This window comes from Neodiprion fabricii, chromosome 7 (genome assembly GCF_021155785.1).
Source record: "Neodiprion fabricii isolate iyNeoFabr1 chromosome 7, iyNeoFabr1.1, whole genome shotgun sequence".
Lineage (NCBI taxonomy): Eukaryota > Metazoa > Arthropoda > Insecta > Hymenoptera > Diprionidae > Neodiprion > Neodiprion fabricii.
In genome coordinates this window covers 7,774,906-7,795,152 of record NC_060245.1, presented here as the reverse complement: position 1 = coordinate 7,795,152, position 20,247 = coordinate 7,774,906, and the positions used below count along the sequence as shown (strand labels likewise).

General features: G+C 36.3%; 1 protein-coding gene across 9 annotated transcripts in view; it reads right to left on the bottom strand.

Annotated features, from left to right (window-relative positions):
* Positions 1-15,428, bottom strand: part of LOC124186390 (aryl hydrocarbon receptor nuclear translocator-like protein 1) — a 61,191-nt gene extending 45,763 nt beyond the window's left edge. For 5 of the 9 annotated variants that reach the window (XM_046578052.1, XM_046578054.1, XM_046578057.1 and 2 more), the window contains exons 1-2: positions 15,257-15,424; positions 3,149-3,605 (exon numbers count right to left, since the gene is read on the bottom strand). In XM_046578052.1, coding sequence (XP_046434008.1) covers positions 3,149-3,605; positions 15,257-15,281 — 482 coding nt within the window. In that variant the 5' untranslated portion in view covers positions 15,282-15,424. Of the gene's footprint in view, positions 1-3,148; positions 3,606-15,239 lie in introns of all 9 variants that reach the window. The other 4 variants (XR_006871650.1, XM_046578058.1, XR_006871651.1 and 1 more) reach the window with 3 other exon arrangements.
* Between the last annotated feature and the right edge of the window lie 4,819 nt (positions 15,429-20,247).

Genomic DNA, 20,247 nt, shown 5'->3' with positions numbered 1-20,247 from the left:
TGGTTTTTTTTTAACGATATCTGTTTTACTGAATTCTTTTAGTTACTGTAACAAATGAAATTTTTCTCAGTGTGGCGACGAAAACGAATATTTCAACTTTTATTCCGGAACAGTCATTTTTCAAGTGTTGTCGACATCGGTATAAGAAGTTGTGCGTGCGATTTATTTTTCCTTGAAATCAAACCGCATATCTTGCATTTAGCAAAAGCTAATTCAGAAGCCAAAATGACACTATCAATCAAATCTCTGGTTTTGTTATGAATTAGTAGAAATTTGATTCATAGTTAATGCTGAATCGAGTTAATTACTACTTTTTCTTTAGAAACGATGTGGCTAGAGAATTCCTGTCATATTTATATCCTGGTTCCTGAATGTCGACAACCTGTAGTTGAGGTGATTCATGCTCGTTCTGATCTTGTCAACAGCGCGAGAATTTGATGTTGGTGCAGTAATCAATTGATGTTGATCTCATTTAACTGTAAAATGTAGCAAACTAAACCAACAGACTTAACGTTGCTATAATCAGAAAACGCAGTATTGACAACTATAATCGTACTGAACAGTTACTTTTACCAAATGTTCTTGTAATCCTTATAAAATTTGAACCATCATCGTAATTCTGCCTATTTTACTAAAACGTTGAAGTAGCTTAATTCTAATTTTACTCAGAGAAAAATCATAATATGATCAGGAAAAATCAGGGGACTTTTTCGATTAGTTTAAGTGGCCATGCGTCATGAGTATTTAACGTTATAAATACCTATTAAAAAAGTAATAACCATTTTGCAACTCTTGAAAAACTAAAGCTTTATTACAGATTTTTCCTGAATCCGATGCTGTAGGTAAAATTATTCTATTCCGTATTTTGAAGGAAACTGTAACGATGCTAAAAAGTTGTATGCTTTATACCCATTCAGGCCTGACATTTTTTCTCGCCTCTTACTGACTGGAAATATGAAAATCGCGAGTTTATGAGGGCACCGATTACAAGAATAAGCTAAAAATTTGGGAATTTGAAACGACGGATCCAACATGACAGACGAAAAAGCACAAAGTTATTTTATTTGAATGATACTTGATGAGATTCTGAAGTCAAAGTTCGGAATTTTTGAACTTAGACATGGACAACCGGCATTTTAAAAATCCCACGCATAACAAGTTTCGTCGAAATCAATTAATTTATCGCGTTTCTGGCCGCCACATAAACGGTGCCCTGATTTATAATTCTTTGATTTCTTAACAGGTGAATTCAAAATCACCTGCGTTTCTCACTGTCGTAAATAATAAATAGTTTTCTTGCGGATACAAAATTGGCTAGTTCGAAACGAATATTTATAATTTTCGTAGCCATTATAAACGATGGTCACAACCTTTTCAGCGAGGGTGAAGGACAATGAACACGTACAGAGCTAAGGTAAAAGTGGAAAAGAACATGCAAAAAAAAATTGCAAAATTTCATTTACACACTGTTGAATTCGTTTTTTATCCCGCTATCAGTTGTTCATATCCAAGTTTTGTATGAAACATTTTGTTGGGTCTCTACTAGTTTACAAGATACTCGCCTGGGGTGATTTCAACCAACCACCCTGTGTGATTTAGTGCCCTGATTGGATTATCTATGGTAAATAAAGCCCCGGATTAACCGGAATTTAAAAATACGTCTATGATCTATTTATTTGCCATGGAACCGAGCACGATATGTATAACAAATGATCATTAAAATTTGCCTTCATCATGGGGCAAGCTTTGAATATTCTCCCTTCTTTAATATCACTCCAAAATCCTCTGACTATAAATTATAAAATTCCCTGACTTCACTCTCACTTCCCTGACCATTTTTCAAATTCTCAACTAAAGTAACTTTACCCTCGTGGGTTACGTAACATTTTGTGGGAAACCAATCATGAAAACACAGTGTTCTGCACTTACGAGGAAGGTATCCAAGGTCGATCTTTCCGATTTGATTTCTCTTTTAACATGTCACGGTAGACTAAAAACTAAGTGAAACTTATTTTTTTTTTTGTATCTGCCATTAAACACTTTAAGGGGGTGAAACCACGCTCCGAAGTAAAGCATGTCATGGGGCAATTTGGCAGTTTCACCCACAAGAACATGATAATTCTGAACCAATCCAAGTGGAAACGTTTTTTTACAACGAGAAATGAAAAATGTCATTTTCACTTGGTTTTTAGTCCACTATAATATATTACAGAAGAATTCAAATCGGAGAGATCGACCTAGGATACCTTCCTTGTTAGTGGAGTAGTGGATATTGGAATTGTAGGTCAATGAAGTACGTCACGTCATTTTTTTCCGTAAACATTTCTACCTGAGTAAGGGCCCTCCTCAGAACGACGTATACATTTATTCACATCGTCAAGAACAAAAAGAAGATTGAAATAAGGATCCAATCTTGGACCTGTGTGGACACGACAAGGACGACTGTACGACTATACCGTTGGAATTTGTTTTCCATTATATATCTTACACGAAAACTGTAGCAAAAAAATTACTATAGATCACTGTGGAAAACAAATTCAAACGACAGAGTCATACAATCATCCTTGTCATATCCATATAGGCCCAAGATTGGATCCTTATTCAATTTTTCTTTTCGTTCTCGACAGTGTAAATAAATTTACATATATATCTATCGTTCTGCGAAGTGACCTAACTCGGATCGAAACGTTAACGGAAAAATTTAATGTGAAGTACACTTGAGGACAATGAATCTGAGACGGCTAATTTTTTACACTAGACAGTTATGTTGGCAACACGAAGAAACCTACAGCGTCACGGTCGGCCGAGCGCGAAACAAACTCAACCTCAATAAACATAACATAACCCATGACCGGCGAATCTAACCTTAAAATACCTGTCAATCTGACAAGTTATTATCCCCGCGGTATTCTAAGGTTAGATTCGACGGTCATGGGTTATGTTATGTTCATTATGATTGAGTTTCTTTCGCGCTCGGCCGACCGTGGCGCTGTAGGTTTCTCCGTGTTGCCAACATAACTGTCTAGTGTAAAAAATGAACCGTCTCAGATTCACTGTCCCCAAGTGTACATCATTGACCTGCAATTCCAATATCCGTTACCCGACCATATCAGTGAGGTAAATACTTCAACGTTCGTTCTCAACTCACTTTGGAACCGGGGTGAGATTGTAGTAGGACCGCTGCTGTCCGGAGTGGTGATAGAGAGCTGAGTTCGGGGAAGCTGGTACCGTCCGTACCTCGTTGTGGCTTTGAGTGCGGCCATGGCGGTCCTGATCCTGCAGCCTTGGCTTAAGTTCCTCGAGGGATATGAACTCCTGAGGCTCCTGCCCGTCGTGAAGGAGCTGGGTGTAGCCCTGGGCCATCTCCTGGGCCACCATGTCCGCGGGTTGTTCTTGGCGACGATGTATCGGGGGCCCGTGGTCCTCTTCCGCCGGCAGCTGCCATTGATCCTGGGCTTCCCGTTCCTCTCCTTGCCGCCGCGGATTACGCTGCTGTTTACGAGAACCTGGACAAGGATGGGCCTCCTGGCTCACGCAGGCCTCGGCGTCGACCTGGGCGCCGCCCTCGACAACACCCCCACTGTCCGCCGGTAGCTCACCACCATCTACAAGTAATCACGTACCCCACTCACCCGTCGATTCTTCACTCCGGAAACCCGGCACAAGTTTCGCGATCCGCGTCTAACCGAGGACAAACTCTCCAGGGCGCTTTGGGTGTTCCGAACACGGGGTCACGTGATGCGATTTTTGAGAACACCTTAGCCAAAAATATTTCTCTGAAAGAATCTGAAATGATCTGCTACATTTATCTGCGATTCTCATACTTATGGGACGCGTGCGGGGTTTTGCTGAGAAATTTGGCAGAGTTTTTTTACAAAAAATATTTTTTAATATCTACTATATTCAATGAGTTTCTTTGGTAGACTCCGCATATTTTTCTTCAACCCTGCTCTTCTTGTACTAGAAATTCTATATTTCCGTGGATATTTCTCTGCACTTTGCAAGATATCGCTGTAAATCTCTCCGCGTTTAACTGAAAATCTATTCCTTTTCTCTTCAAAAGTATGAATATTTCATTAAGTGTCTACAGACTTTTGTGCACTTTCTTAAAATTTCTCACCGTAATGCGAACACAGGAGGACTACCGACCAAAACTCATTGTGTCCCGTATTGAACACACGCTTTTAACTGAAAATCAACTTCAAACAACGTTTTGATTAATCAAGGGAATGAATGCAGTCAAATCAACGGGCTGTATTTGGTTTACTTTTCATTAAAAGTTAGTACCAAATACTGGGCGTATGCTTCGCATATCTCGACCAGATACCCTCCTTATTTTGAAACGTGCTGGTTCGCCAAAGAAATTGCAAGAAATGTAATCAAGTTAACGAATGACATTCGTTATCATTTCTAACTTGACATCATAAATAACTGACCAAAGTATTGGGGCTAGGCTGAAGTGCGTGGATGTGTAAAATTTCCGTCGACTTTTGAAGTAACATTTTTTTTGAAATATTCTGCATTTTCACCAAATTCTATCAATTACTCTCCATTTCCATGAATCTTTCTGTAAATCTCTGAAAATGCGTGCCGAGTTTCTCAGAGAAATATTTTCGCCAAAGTATTTACGAGATTCGATCCCATTGTTCGTTAAATATGGGCTCAATTTTTATCTTTTCGATATGTCACGATTGTTTTGATGTTAGAAAACGGGTTCTGGTCAGCTTGTGTGACCAATAAATCATCATTTGAATTAACCCTGGAACGGTAACGTTATTTTTTTTCACCTATTCCGGTAACGTGGGGTTAAAAAACGCCCCAATCTTGAAAATTCCATTTCTCGGGTACATCATATCGTTACGGATCTTACAAAATCTCATTTTCTTCGTTTTTTGATAAAGAATCACGCGGAGCAAAAAACTTTTAGCGCAAGTTCCAAAAAAGTGTTCCAAAAATGACGCGTCTCGTGTCAAAAATGTTAGCTGTTCTCTTACGGCGGGAAATTCAATTTCGCTAGGGGTGTTTTTTCACATCCCGTTACCGTTTTAGGGTCAATAATTGAATAATTCGGCGGATTATGACTTCAAAATCCATACGATATTTGTTCAACCCTTGCTGACCAAAGCGCATTTTCTTACAATAGCACGATCATTTTGCCAAAACAAAAAATCCGAATTGATTCGAAGTTTTGAGTAAAATTTAGACCGGTTCTCGTAAAATACTCTTTGAATCGGTCACGTGACCCCGTGCTAAAAATTTTCGTACGTAAATTCATATCCCGTGTAATTCGTTTGCTCTAACAATTCAGTTGGTTCGTCAAAAAAAAAAAATCGAACTAAGCACACGCCAGAATATACGTTTCGAACCAAGGAGTAAAAATTTTCTAGTCGAGAAAACCAATTAAATTTAACGAGTCAATGGAAGAAAATTGACTACTCAAAATGGTATCAAGATTCAGGAAAAAAAAATACAGCGAGTGTAATAAGTATAATCTTAAAATATTGCAACAATGTCGCAAAGCTTACGCAAACTTTGATCAAGTTATAATGAAACATTCAAACTACTGCATGTATTTGTATGAGAAAGGAACTTCTCGAGCTTGCAGCACAATAAAATTGGAGTTGGGTTTACCTGTACGTAACACGAATCCCCTAAAAGTTACGAAACTTTGACATTTAACTCGTTCTTATTGAAACTAATCAAACAGAACCTCTTTAAATGTGACAGTTAACGACTTTACCGACACCGAAATTATTCAGCCTTCAATTCTAATCATTTCTTTCAGTGGTTTTCCCCTTCTTCTTTTCGAAACTTGTCTTCGTCTCTAAATTTCAAAATTAGAATCGGTCCTCTTACTCTGATATGAAATTTTTGGGAAATGATCAAAATTCAGAACTGACCGTTATCACGAGTCTCATCTGATCGATCATCGCACGAACTGCTTGTCATGGTCTATTGATTCGAATCAAATTTTCTAAGGGTAAAAATACCAAACTACTCCAATCAATCGCGAAATATTTTCCTTAGTTATTTAAAATGCTCGAGGCTTCTAAGCTTTAAAAAATTAGTAATATTTGGAACTTTGAGTGTACGGCGATGGCTTGGATCATTAAAATTTCTGGATCACTAGGAAGTTTGAATCATTCGAAAATCGGTTTCCATTCGAGAATTCTAACCACTTAAAAACCTAGATGACCTTTTGAGAATTTGAATCTATCAGAAAGTTATCTCTGATTGGTAAGTTTGAATTTTACGCTTCGAAAATTGGAAAAATCTTTCGATGAAACCCGACAATTTTATTGAAGATCAATCCGATCGTGAATTCCGACCATTTATCGGAATTTCAACCACCAGCTGATTTCCGCACAGCTAATTGCGTTCTTAGATTCTTCTGACAAGTGGTAGTCTACAAGTAGCATCGCTTTTGAATGGTATAAGAGCTGTCAGGATTCACGAGTTAAATGCAGTCGAAGTAAAATCCTTACGCAACGTGCGCAACAAGCGGCCATTCAAAGACCCCTGACATTTGCTGGTAGTGTTTTAGAACCGTCATTTCATAATACACGTTCACATCCAGACAACTTAATTCTTTCGCATTATCTGGTTTCACACATCTGGTAAAGATGTCGGCCGCACATCGGAACACAAGTGAAACATCATCCCTGCTGGCTGCTATGTGATAAAAATAATCCTGAGCAGATTTTCTACGCTAACGATAAGACAAATTCGCAATTTTAAAACAGTTTTAACCATCACAAGGTTCAAAATTATTGAACTCTGGTGTTTTTGATTCCGATTTGAACGTTTCGTGCTCAATTTGCTCGCTGACTAGATCCGCAATGATTGTTTTAAAACCATTCAAGAATAAATTCAACATCACGATATAGTTTGATTCACTGACTCACGATTGCAATTGTTGGCGATACTAAAAACAACTCTATTTTTATCCAGCTGAAGTTTACTGTTTGTTAAAAAAACAAGCAGAAAAGCGTTGAAGATTTGTACGGTGAAGAAAACTAGCCGAAAATCGTTGAAATCGGATGAAAAACGGCAAGGTTTTATTATTTTAAACGTTTTAGTTGGTTTTGAACTTGTTTTGACCAAGTCTGATTCTCTGTTGAGTCGGATAACAGTAAATTTGAATCGAATAAATTCATACGGAATGTATCACCGCAGTGTTTAATGTCACGGTTAATTAGTATTGCGTGTAGCGCAGCTACTTCTGACCGTCAATTAATCGGTTTATTTGCAAACTAATCGCCAGACCAATCATCCGGATTCTCGAGGTTCTTATAGAGCCAAGATCGCGGATATCTGAAGCACTGCTGGAAACCCATTTATTCCTGACTCGGTGCAAGAACAATCTTTTTCCTTTGTCCCAAGATTAGACCGATTATTACACGTCTATATATACCAGCCAATTGCAATCTGACCTTTTATCGTAGAAATTATGGCTTCGACTAAAAAAGAAGGCTTTTTCAACCGTCAGACATTTTGCGTTTTTACGTTATACACTGAGAGAAATTTTCAGTTCCGGTTACCGGCAAGTCCTTAACTATCTACAATAGCGAAATAATAATTCCAACAATATTCAAACAGTTTTTTTAACGATACCTGTTTTACTCAATTTTTCTACTTACTGTAACAAATGAAATTTTTCTCAGTGTGTCTGTAACGGAATTTCATTCAAAATTTGACAAATATTCAGGCATTAGAGTAAAAAGGCCTACCTTAGAACAAATTCAATGATCTTTAATGAATTATTTCCTTGATTTTGTAAATTATCGATTTTGTCCGAGTACCGATATGACACGAATTTTGTTTCAAATTTCTTACACACCGCGTTTGTTGTGCGAATAAATTTCAGCCCGTTTCGCAAATGCGAATTTCGAACCGATATACAAGGGTCATAGTCGGAAGTGTGTAGAAGGTGTGTGTATAATTTACTAATACATGCACGATTATCGCTTTTCCATATTCCATTCCAGCGAGTTCAGCGAGGCTTCGGCCGATGTTTATCTGTACGTAACAACTCTTACCCAACGTAAGCAATGTTTCATTACACTTTTATGACATTTTCCTGTTCGTGGAAGCTGTTACCGTATCCAACTGGCAGGCAGGTACACGGCTATCCTGTCTCGCTAATCGACGTGAGTTTAATGCTCGAACAACTCTCACTTGTACTACGAGCCATAACGCAAGCGAAATGTCTGAGTTGAACAAACTACTGTCAGAGCCGAGAGGCAAGTTGAGCATCGATGATACCCCGAAAATTGAAATTTTTAAACAAACCTCTCTTTCAATGTCAATTATATTATGTCACCAAGGGTTACACCGACAATGAGAGAAAATTTTAGTTCCCCTTACCGCTCAGTCCTTGACTATTTTCATTTTTTACCACAATCGAAAAATATACTTGCAAGTACAAAATGACAATTAGTTTTCTAGCTGTTACCGGAAAGTCTAGTATCCGTTACTGTTCTTTCTCATTACGATCACTGTTGCTATATTTTCTTGCAACCGTTGCCAAAATTTAATGCCTGTGCAACGATAAATTGAAGTTAAAGCCTTGTTTGACTAAAAAAGTAGAGTAAACCGAACAAACTGATTTTGCGTTGCAATTACAATAAAAATGATCGACAATAGCGCAAAATGGTTACGCGTACCTCGTTTTTCGTAATACCAACAATATTCGAACAGTTTTTTTAACGATACCTGTCTTACTCAATTTTTCTAGTTACTGTAACAAATGAAATTTTTAACAGAATTTACGGTCGGGTAAAAAATGTTTCAAAAAAGTAAAACGTGGGCGCAGAATGAGAAACTAAAGTTAATTATGCTGAAACGAACTCAGAACGCTCCTGTGATCAAGAAAAATTTTTAAAACCCTACATTTCAACTTTAAATATTCGGTTGTTAACAACGTCGGAAAGATCGCTTTGTTACACTATTTTTTATACCGAAAAATGAATACAGTTCGTTTCGTTCTAATGAGAAATAAGTCATTCTATTTATAAATAAATTCCTTATACTTCGTATGTTGATTTGTAGAAACAAAATTGATGTATACAATAACTTTAACTTGCAGAAGGTGAATTCGTGATTAGGCAATGAATACATTATTGTTATACAGCATCAAACGCGAATGGACATCATTTACGAATAAAGTGTTCAGTTGTTCATAAAAATCGGAAAAGTGATATGAATTTTTTTGCGAAGGAAAGATAAGATAACGTGATTTATCTGACGTTGTAATTTCGACGAGATGCAGTTTGCAGTTAAAACTCAGTGCTCCGAAATTTTCGCCTATGTGTTATGGACAGTTACTTTTAGATAAAGAGAAGTGAAATTCACGATGAGTTTCCGGAATGAACTTCAAGATCCGGCAGAATCAAACCAATTGACCAATTGATATCAATTTCCCGAAATTCGGATTGAAAAAACTCGACTGTGAATAAAATTCAATTCTACATCCACTCATGACATCACAATTGTTTCCGATTCGTTATCATTCCAAGTTTTCATCAACCGCTTGAAACTTATAAATTAATTTCACATGCCTTTTGAATAACATCGACCAAAAAATGTGGAGAAAAAATATTGCCTCAAACTTTTTAATCTGATTATTCCAAAGACATAGCTTATCGTGAGTATAAATATCGAGTTTTAATGGAAGCAGCTGAGACATAATCCGGTTTTACTTCTCACGCGTTAATGCAGAATTCAGAATGTTCGCAACAACTGTTGCCCGAGGAATTGAAGTTTAATTGGCTAATGCAGCTGTATCTCTTTTTATCACTGGCAGAGAGAATATACGTTTATGGTTATGCGAAGTCGACTCTATATTCAGATTTGTGAATTATAAAGCACTCTATCAAACATATATCTCGGCAGAGCCTTTATGCCTAAAAATGCGTCGAGTTTTTCAAAGCTGCAACGGTAATTGCCCGTTAGCCGATACTCGGCCTAAGCGATTCGAACACCATTTTATTCTTGTCTCAAGAATCTCATTGTAATGCACTTCTCACGTTATTTATACATACAGTCCATACGAACTCACGCCGTGTCAGAAATCGGTGATTCATCAATAAATGTGACACAATTATCAACTATTTAGTGCGATTGTGATCGCGAATGCTTAATTTCTTCGTTTGAACAAAGCCTGATATCGATTTATTGTTACATCAACGAGAAAATATAGTACGAGTAACTACAATAAGAAATAATAGAGATACGTAGTAGATTAACTGGTTACAGGTACAAAATTAATATTCATTTGGTCTCTATTCAAAACTAGAATTTTTTGTTCTGGTGAGAACTGAACGTATAGTTAAGGGTTGTATATTACCCGCAGTTAGAAATTTTTCATCACACTTTCAAAAATGTCAAAAACAATACAATTATTTTCTAGAACCAAGCACTTTTAATATTCACTTCGTTTCGCAGTAACTTGGACCAGAACACAGAGTCTGGGACTTAAATTAGAAGATTTGATTATTCTTAAACCTTTCAGCCACACATTTTTCAACTCAATATTTTGGCCTGAATTTTCGCACTCGGGAGTTTTTAGCGTCGCTGATTACGAATCTCAAGTCGGAATTTGGTAGTTTTTAAATCAAGATTGCGGATTCAATATGGCGGATGTTAAATCGAAAAACTGTCCCAATTCGATGATTCTGCCCGAAACTTGTTACTCGGGGGTTTTTTGAGTCACTGAACACAAATATGAAGTAACAAAGATCATTTGAAGTTGTGGATAAACTGTGTCAAGACTAGGACGTGGAAATTTTTTAGTTCGGACGACGAGCATCCAAGTATGACTGAAAGGGTTAAGATTTAATTATGAGGATAAAGAAATTCCGCGAAACCGTGTTCAGTGATAAAGAAATTCGGTTTCACGCTGAGAGAAATTTTTAGTTTAGTTTTAGAAAAATATCGTTCTAGGTACAAAATGAAAATTAGTTTTCTAGCTGTTACCAGAAAGTCTAGTATCCGTTACGATTCTTTCTCATTACGATCACTGTTACTATATTTTCTTGCAACCGTTGCGAAAATTTAATGCTCGTGCGAGAATAAATTGAAGTTAAAGCCTTGTTTGACTAAAAAAGTAGAGTAAACCTCGGAAAATGATTTTGCGTTGCACTAACCGAAAAATGATCGACAATAGCGCAAAATGGTTTCGCGTACCTCGTTTTTCACAATTCCAACAATATTCAAACAGTTTTTTTTAACGATACCTGCTTTACCGAATTCTTCTAGTTACTGTAAAAAATGAAATTTTTTCTCAGTGAATGTATTGCCAATTATTTATACCTTTGTATCTCGTATATATTCAACTCCGAGGAAACGATTCGTCAAATATCCCTGAATTATTCTCTTCGACCTTGATCGATCGCGCTAATCAGCTTGTGATTTGTGGGAATTCTTGACTTGAGACACTTTTAACTACAAACGCGATAAAATGCCGTGGCGCGATTACCGCTCACGAGACTGCACCCGCAGTATAACCCAGTCTTCTAGTTAGCGGGTTAATACATACAAGAGGGTCGAGGATAAGCGCGACGGGTCACCCTTGCAGTTTGCTTTAATTCCCATAACGCGAGGGTCCTGCACGAGTCTCGGTAATTGCACAAAGTTTATCCCTTCGATGCCAATTACCCCTGTAATTAGCCAGTGTCAAACGGATCTTTCGGTAGGTAGGAAGTGGACATTTTTCAATCTTATTCAATTCCATTGGTGCGGTTCGGGTGCTGATGGGTGTATTAAATGTTCCCGGTACAGTTAACAATCTGCAGTAGGTCATATAATATGTATAATTATGCACTGAGAAAAATTTCAATTGTTACAGTTGTTAGAAAAATTGAGTGAAACAGGTATCGTTAAAAAAAACTGTTTGAATATTCTTGGAATTACGAAAAACGAGGTACGCGTAACAATTTTGCGCTAAGGATTACAAGAACATTTGGTAAAAGTAACTGTTTAGTACGATTTTGGTTGTCAATACTGCGTTTTCTGATTATAGCAACGTTAAATCTGTTGGTTTAGTTTGCTACATTTTACAGTTAAATGAGATCAGCATCGATTGATTACTGCGCCAACATCAAATTCTCGCGCTGATGACAAGATCAGAACGAGCATGAATCACCTCAACTACAGGTTGTCGACATTCAGGAACCAGGATATAAATATGACAGGAATTCTCTAGCCACATCGTTTCTAAAGAAAAAGTAGTTATTAACTCGATTCAGCATTAACTATAAATCAAATTTCTACTAATTCATAACAAAACCAGAGATTTGGTTGATAGTGTCATTTTGGCTTCTGAATTAGCTTTTGCTAAATGCAAGATATGCGGTTTGATTTCAAGGAAAAATAAATCGCACGCACAACTTCTTATACCGATGTCGACAACACTTGAAAAATGGCTATTCCGGAATAAAAGTTGAAATATTCGTTTTCGTCGCCACACTGAGAAAAATTTAATTTGTTACAGTAACTAAAAGAATTTAGTAAAACAAATATCGTTAAAAAAAAATGTTCGAATATTGTTGGAATTAGGAAAAACGAGGTACGCGTAACCATTTTGCGCTATTGTCGATCCTTTTTTTTTGGTAATTGCAACGTAAAATCAATTTGTTCGGTTTACTGTACTTTTTCAGTCAAATAAGGCTTTAACGTTAATTTATTGTTGCACAAGCATTAAATTTTCGCAACGCCTAAAAGAAAATATAGTAACAGTGATCGTAATGAGAAAGAATAGTAACGGATACTAGACTTTCCGGTAACAGCTAGAAAACTAATTTTCATTTTCTACCTAGAACTATATTTTTCGATTGAGGTAAAAAATGAAAATAGTTGAGAACTGAGCGGTAACCGGAACTGAAAATTTCTCTCAGTGTCGAATTTTCTCCCAGGATAAATGTGGAAAAAAAATGTTCCTATACGAATGTGTTGAAATATTTTGAAAAACTATTATGTACATTTAGAAAGATTGTAGCACACTTCAAAAGAATTTAAACATTATTCTACAAGATTAATAACATTTCGATTTCTAAAACTATGAAATAACGGAATCATCGCATACCTATTACCTATCATTTGTATTCACAATGCGAAGGACATTTTGCACTATAGGGTTAACAATTATTCTTGTGAAATATTATTGTTCGAATCGTGGATCTTAAAAAAAAGTTAACTAATTATATCCATGCAGACGTATACAGGTTATACAAAATTCTGCACACGATTCTGCACTTTTCATTCTCACCCGAAATTTGTTAACTTCACTTACTGATAACCACACTTGAATACTGAGAAAACAATCAAGTGCCGTAACTTGATCCAAATAGAAAAAAAAATATGAATAAATAAATAACAGTAATAAGTTCCGGTCGAGTTTGTGCAAGAAAAAAATCTGTCAACTTTTCTAAAATTACCCAGAGATTTTTAAGCTATGTATTGCGTCCATAAAATTGCTTGGTTTAGTAATTAAAACTTTGATTGAAACATTTATTTATCAGAGTCATCAAAATTATGACAAAATATTCATCTCACGAACGAGTACCAACTTATTTCTATAACAAAGTCTGTTTAAATCATTTCATGAAACAATCACGGGGAAAGAATAAAAGAGCATATTTCGCTCGAAGTCACAGGAAGAGAGCGACGGTGTTTTTCACAATTTTTTGTTTTTAACAACAACAATAAAATCTGCATTTTACGAAGTACATTTTACCGAACAACCTGATTTGTCATTCTATTCGTGCAGTTTTGCGTAAAATTTTCTATTTTATTCTCTCCGTTCAGAGTGAGAATGCACAGTAAGAACGAACCAATGTAAAAATTATCCGTAATCCAAACGCAGAATCAGAGAATTGAAGATATTTTCCGAGTTATTAACGACTCGTAAATTTTGCCGAATTTTATGATATTGAAAATTCTCATGCACACAAAAATCAAGAATGAAATAAAATAAAGTAACTGTAATGACTTAACCGAACGTGGTGACAAATTTGATGAGAAGCAATGTTTCCTTCGTTTAAATAAACGGAGTTTTGTTTAACAGCGGATATTTTAGTTTTATTACAACATTCTGTTTTTGGATCAAATCATTCTTCTTTTAATTAGCAAAATTTGAATTCTGCCGTATTTGATACCAATTACGAATCTAATGTGTACGTTGCCCAAAGATTTTCAATAATTGTTTGAAAAATTCATACGGGATTGCTTAAATATTTCAATATATTTAAGAACATTTCATAGGTTTGTCCTAAATCCTTTCACCTAATTTCACGTATCTCACAACCGTTTTCATTATACAAGGTTCCTTGCGAGATTTATTGATTCCTCTAAAGAATGAATCGATTCCACGATGACTTGAATTTTAAAGAATTGACTACTAACCGATTAATTGCACGTGAAAAAATCGGTTCTTGAAAAATCGTCAACAATTAATTTAATTTTTGCTCGAAATGTCATCAATTAATCTGAGATCGATTTGCGCGAAAAAAGATTTGATTCTACGATGATGGAAACTGAAGAATTGAGTGATGGTCGCTTAATCGCACATCAAAAAGATCGATTCTTTTGAGATCGATAACAATCGAATTGATTTTTGCTCAAATTCTCGTAAATTGTTATTATTTTAATCGATTCAAGTCTGTAGAAAGAATGGATAATTGTAACTTTGAAGAATCGAGAATCAACTGATCCATTTCAAATCAAAAAGATACATTCTTAGAAAACCGTTAACAATTGAGATGATTTTAGCTCGATATTAATTAATATTTTATCGAATCTCGTGAAGAAAGAATCGATATTACGATAATCGTAGCTTTGAAGAATCGAGTAATAACTGATAAATTGCACGTCAAAAAGATCGGTTATAAAAAATCGTTCACAATCGATTCGATTTTGCTCTAATTTTCATGAATTATTATTTTGATAGATTCCCGCGAACAAAAGATCGATCCTGCTATAATCCTAACTTTTAAGAATCGAGTATTAACCGATAACTTGCACATGAAAAATCGGTTCTCAAGAACTCGTTAACAATCGACGCGATTTCTACGAGGATCCAAGCCTCGAAGAATCGAGCGATCAAAGGTCAGGTGAAAAAGCTCGATTTTCGAAAAACCGTAAAAGTATTTTTCATCACTGTAAGTTTGTCCTCGGTGTGGTTTTTAACAAGGGTTGCGCGGATCGCGATTATCGGCGGTTGCGGACAAGCCGCCGCTTACTGAAATGAGTCCAGTACATCCGTGTGGCAACGGGGGCTGCATCCTTGACGATTGGCGCTTTTCCCCGTGGGATTTACTGCATCTGTACGGCGACTCGAGGCGGACCGAAACTGGTAGAAAAGCTCAGGGAGCCGCGACGACCGCAACCGAAAGCTCGCGCGACGCCGGATAGACTGACGAGGAAACGCGGTGGCAACGCGGACGGAGCAAGGACGCGTTTTCCGCAGACACCCGCGGGTGGCTGGATCGCGGACCACGTGGTACGGCGTCGCGCCGGTGGGAGTGACTGCTGAAACGCCCCGCGTCCCGACGCTCCTACGGAACTCGCTGGGGGCGTCGCGACGCCGGGGTTGTGCCGCCAATGAGTGGGGTGCCCGTGATTATATCTATAATACGTCACATACCTGTTGTACGCGTGGTGCCCGCGAACCGCTGCGCGTTTCAGGGGCTGACGGATGTACAGTCGGGACAAAAGTGCGCCGAAACGAAGGGTCGACGGGCTTGAGCGTATCGTGATTTTAATTAACCCTTTAAAGTATATACATTTTACCTCGCGGTACGAAATCCTTGAAACTAGGTAGGTATATATTTCGATCTCACTTATGTCTAGATTAAAAATGGCGGATTTAATATGAGCGAAGGGAATCAATTTTTATATTTTTACTACGCCATATTGGATCCGTTATCTTAAATTTTGAAATTCTGACACCGGATTCGCTTTCAGCGATCCCGAAAACCCCCGGGGTATCAAATATCAAGCGAATCCGATGAATTTTTATATTTTCAATCCACCATATTGGATCCGTTATCTTGAATTCTGAAATTATGACACCGGATTCGCTCTCAACGATCCCGAAAACCCCCGAGTAACAAATTTCAAGCGAATTCGTTGAATTTTTATATTTATAGTCCGCAATATTGGATCCGTTATCTTAAATTTAAAAATTTTGACACCGGATTCGCTTTCAACGATCCCAAAAACTCCCGAGTAACAAATTTGAAGCGAATCCGGTGAATTTTTATATTTATAGTCCGCCATATTGGATCCGTTATCTTAAAATTTGAAATTTTGACACCGAATTCGCTTTCAGCGACCCCAAAAACCCCCGGGTACCAAATTTCAAGCGAATCCGGTGAATTTTTATATTTTCAATCCGCCATATTGGATCCGTTATCTTAAATTTTGAAATTCTGACACCGGATTCGCTTTCAGCGACCCCGAAAACCCCCGGGTAACAAATTTGAAGCGAATCCGGTGAATTTTTATATTTATAGTCCGCCATATTGGATCCGTTATCTTAAAATTTGAAATTTTGACACCGGATTCGCTTTCAGCGACCCCGAAAACCGCCGAGTAACAAATTTGAAGCGAATCCGGTGAATTTTTATATTTTCAATCCGGCATATTGGATTCTTTATTTTCACTTTGAAATTCTGACGCCGGATTCGCTTTCAGCAACCCCGAGAACCCTCAGATAACAAATTTCAAGTGAATCCGGTGAAGTTTTATATTTCCAATCCGGCATATTGGATCCGTTATTTTTAATTTCGAAATTCTGACATCGGATTCGTTTTCAGCGACCACGAAAATCCAAGATTACCGAATCCCACTTTTCTAATCCCCATAACCTTCCCACAAATACAACTATTCTGCAAAACAGGCATTTTCAACGTTGTGTTTATTTAAAGCGTTCACTACATTCGCAAAATCATTATAATCCCTCATAAAACATTACCATTGACATCTTAGACGTCCAATTATGCAAAAAAATGACAGGGATATGTCAAAAATTGAATGTAAATCTTGAATAACCGATTGAAAAACGATATCTCATATATGGAACGCTGTGCCGCAAAAGGTTAAGGAATGCCTATCGTAAAATTGATTAAAAATTAAAACAAAGATGAAGGTGGACACGTGAGTAGCCAAGCGTATTAAGATAAGTCACTGAAATTTTTGTGACTCGGGGGTGCCTGCGGACCAAGATATCTACAAACATTACATATTGTTGCATCAGCTAATCAGAAGATTTATCCGCAGTGATTCTGAGATTGCTAATTTTTTGGACAAGTCGGTTACGTTGACAACGCAGAATCGACTCTATAAATTCACTGAAACTATTTTCTTTGTCGTCTTCGCATCGTCAAATATTTGAATTTACAATATTGTACCGGTATTGATTTTATGATCAATTAAAAATAAAAAAAAAAAAATCGACTCAAATATCAAAGAAAGAAAATTTGTTTCCGTGAATTAGTAGACAATACAGCTATCTGAATAAAATGAGCCATCGTAGAGTGAAATAGAACGAATCTGCTGCATTTTAAACATTTTCAAAGACTCGAAACAATGTATTGATACACCTAAAGCTTCTGTTTAAAATTCCAATGTTTTCTGTTACTAGTATTTCAGAGACATCGTCGTAGCTTACGAATACAACAATTTGATCAATAATCGATACGAATGCGACGAACATGTAATGAAATGAATAAATCGTAACGCTTTTTGGGCGACCAAACTCTTCAAGAATGTATCCCACTGCCCAGTCAAACAATTCTAAAGACGGAAATATGATGTAACGAAAGCTTGCAAGTGCAACTGAAGGTAATCGAGTTGAAGTTAGTTGAAACAATATTCCCTTGGTACGGAATAATTTTGTTTAAAGAAACTCAAATGTCAGCTACAATACCACAAGTATTTGTGACGTTGAATTGATCCAGTTATCAGATCGTTTCTTATACATTGAAAAAAATTGCATGATTTTAATGAAGTAAGGTAAATAAATTCACTACAAATCAGCAAAATTATTTTTTCTATTCGGCTTCTTGGTTGATTTAGAAAAAAAAGGCTCAGCGAGATCATTCTGAGTGATGAATGGTAAACCAATGTCTCGGTAAAAAGTAATCCACAGTCATCCAGAATCTGACTTTGTAGATTTATAGTGAATTCATTCGGGTGTACACTTTTATCCCTATTTTAATTAATTAAAATGATGTTCTTGAACACTTTCCATGAACGATCTTCAAATTCGTTCGTTTGATTCTTAGTTCGTTCGTTCTTAGTATACAAAATAAAATAATTTGGTAATTAATTATTTTAAACGAAGTACATTAGCGAGAAACATTTTCTTCTAGTACCATATTCGCATGATACGCAGATTTCAATGAGTAACATTGTTCATTTGCTTCAAAAACGAATTCTATACAAATCACTTGATACATATTTTGACTATTTTAAAAAATTTCGAGATAGAGGAACAATTTACTGTTTCATGCAAAGTCATCTGTGTAGATTTTACATACACAGATTGTTTTTTCGGTCAATCGAAGTGTTACATATTTAAGTCGAACAGGTTTTTAAACAGGTAATCCCTTTACAAAAATAAATTGATCTGTTATTCGTTGAAATCTGATGTACGGTACAGATTCTTCATTAGAAAACTTATAATTCAGCTGTTTTCGTACAATTTTGTTGGTTCTTTTTTTTTCATTTATCCACATTGTTTTTATCTAATTCAACTTGATTGGCCTACCAATATTTCATTCCAATATTGTTTTAACTGTATGTACTTGCTGATTTAGATTTCTTCGTGGAAAAATCTATTTAGTTTGTCCCATTCTAACAAAGAATATCTCATTTTATTCCTGATTGAATTTCTTACAAATTTTCTGACAATCGGATCATTTTTTCACTGATCTCATTAGTTAGTAATAAGAATCCGATGCATCCAATCGATATGATTTACAGCTGATAAACTTGAGATTCGGCAATAAATGAAATAGTTTTGTTTAAAATCTAATGCGAAAAAATCGTTTACAAATAAAATGAGCTATTTACTATGTTTTTAAAAATTGGATCAACTGTGATATGTATTTTCAGTAAAAAAAAAGTCTATACGTACATACAATAAAATATACATACATATATAATACGTCGTGTAATTTCTCTCACGTAACTAATAAATAACTAAAAATTTGTTTCCGCGTGTCTAATATCGCCGGGATTCTTTCATAGTTAAATACATTTACAACTAGAGATTAACTTTGGCGACACTTTATTCAAACCCCCGTGTATGACGCTTTTGTTTCGACGCTTTTTTCATCCGACTGTACTTCCCATACATCCTCACGCGCCTCTTCGTTATGCAGATCACATATAATAGGTATTCGTTTTACGGGGATTGTTAGCACTAATGCTGTTCAGCCTCGCTAAGAGCCATATGGCCTCAAAGCCCGACTGACACCGTATTTTTTAACCATCACGTCGACTGTTAATGTGATATAATCAAGCAGGAATAATTGGGGAAAAAGGATCCCCGTTCCCGAAAAAAAAAAAAATTATAATCTTTTGCCTGGAAAAGGAAAGCAGTTCGTACCTGAGCAAGAAAATTTGTTTTTTATAGGTGAAGAGGGAAAACATTTTCTGCTTTAACTAAATTTAACTTGGTGAATTAGTATAATCGGTTCGAAGAGTGAGTGCAGAACGCAACAAAAACTCAGATTTTGTAGCAGAAACAATTTTTTTAGCTGTCTATAGTATAATTATTTTTTTGCACAATTAAACGTTAATGTTAGTGCAGCAGGGCCTTTACGGTAATGGAAAATAAACAGTTCGATTTTAGAAATGAGAAAAATGTCATGTGTTACAATTCTAGTGATACAGGTACCGATAAAATAACAGTTTGAAAATTCCTGAAATTACAAGAAAATTTGGTACGAGTAACTAATTGATGTAATTATATTTCTAGTTCTACATTTTCCGGTTATTGCCACACTAAGTCTGTTTCAGTTAACAATAAATGCGGGGTTATGATAAAAAATGAAAACATTCAAAGACTGCGCAATAATTAGAACCACAAATTTCTCCCTGGATAATATTTTGGTACGTTTAATTTATTGGGAAAAATTACATGCAACAGGTCTTATGCATGATGTTTCCGAATAAACGTCGCAGTATGTTGGGTTGCCTACAACTGCGGGGATCAAAAATCGGTAATACAGACCTACC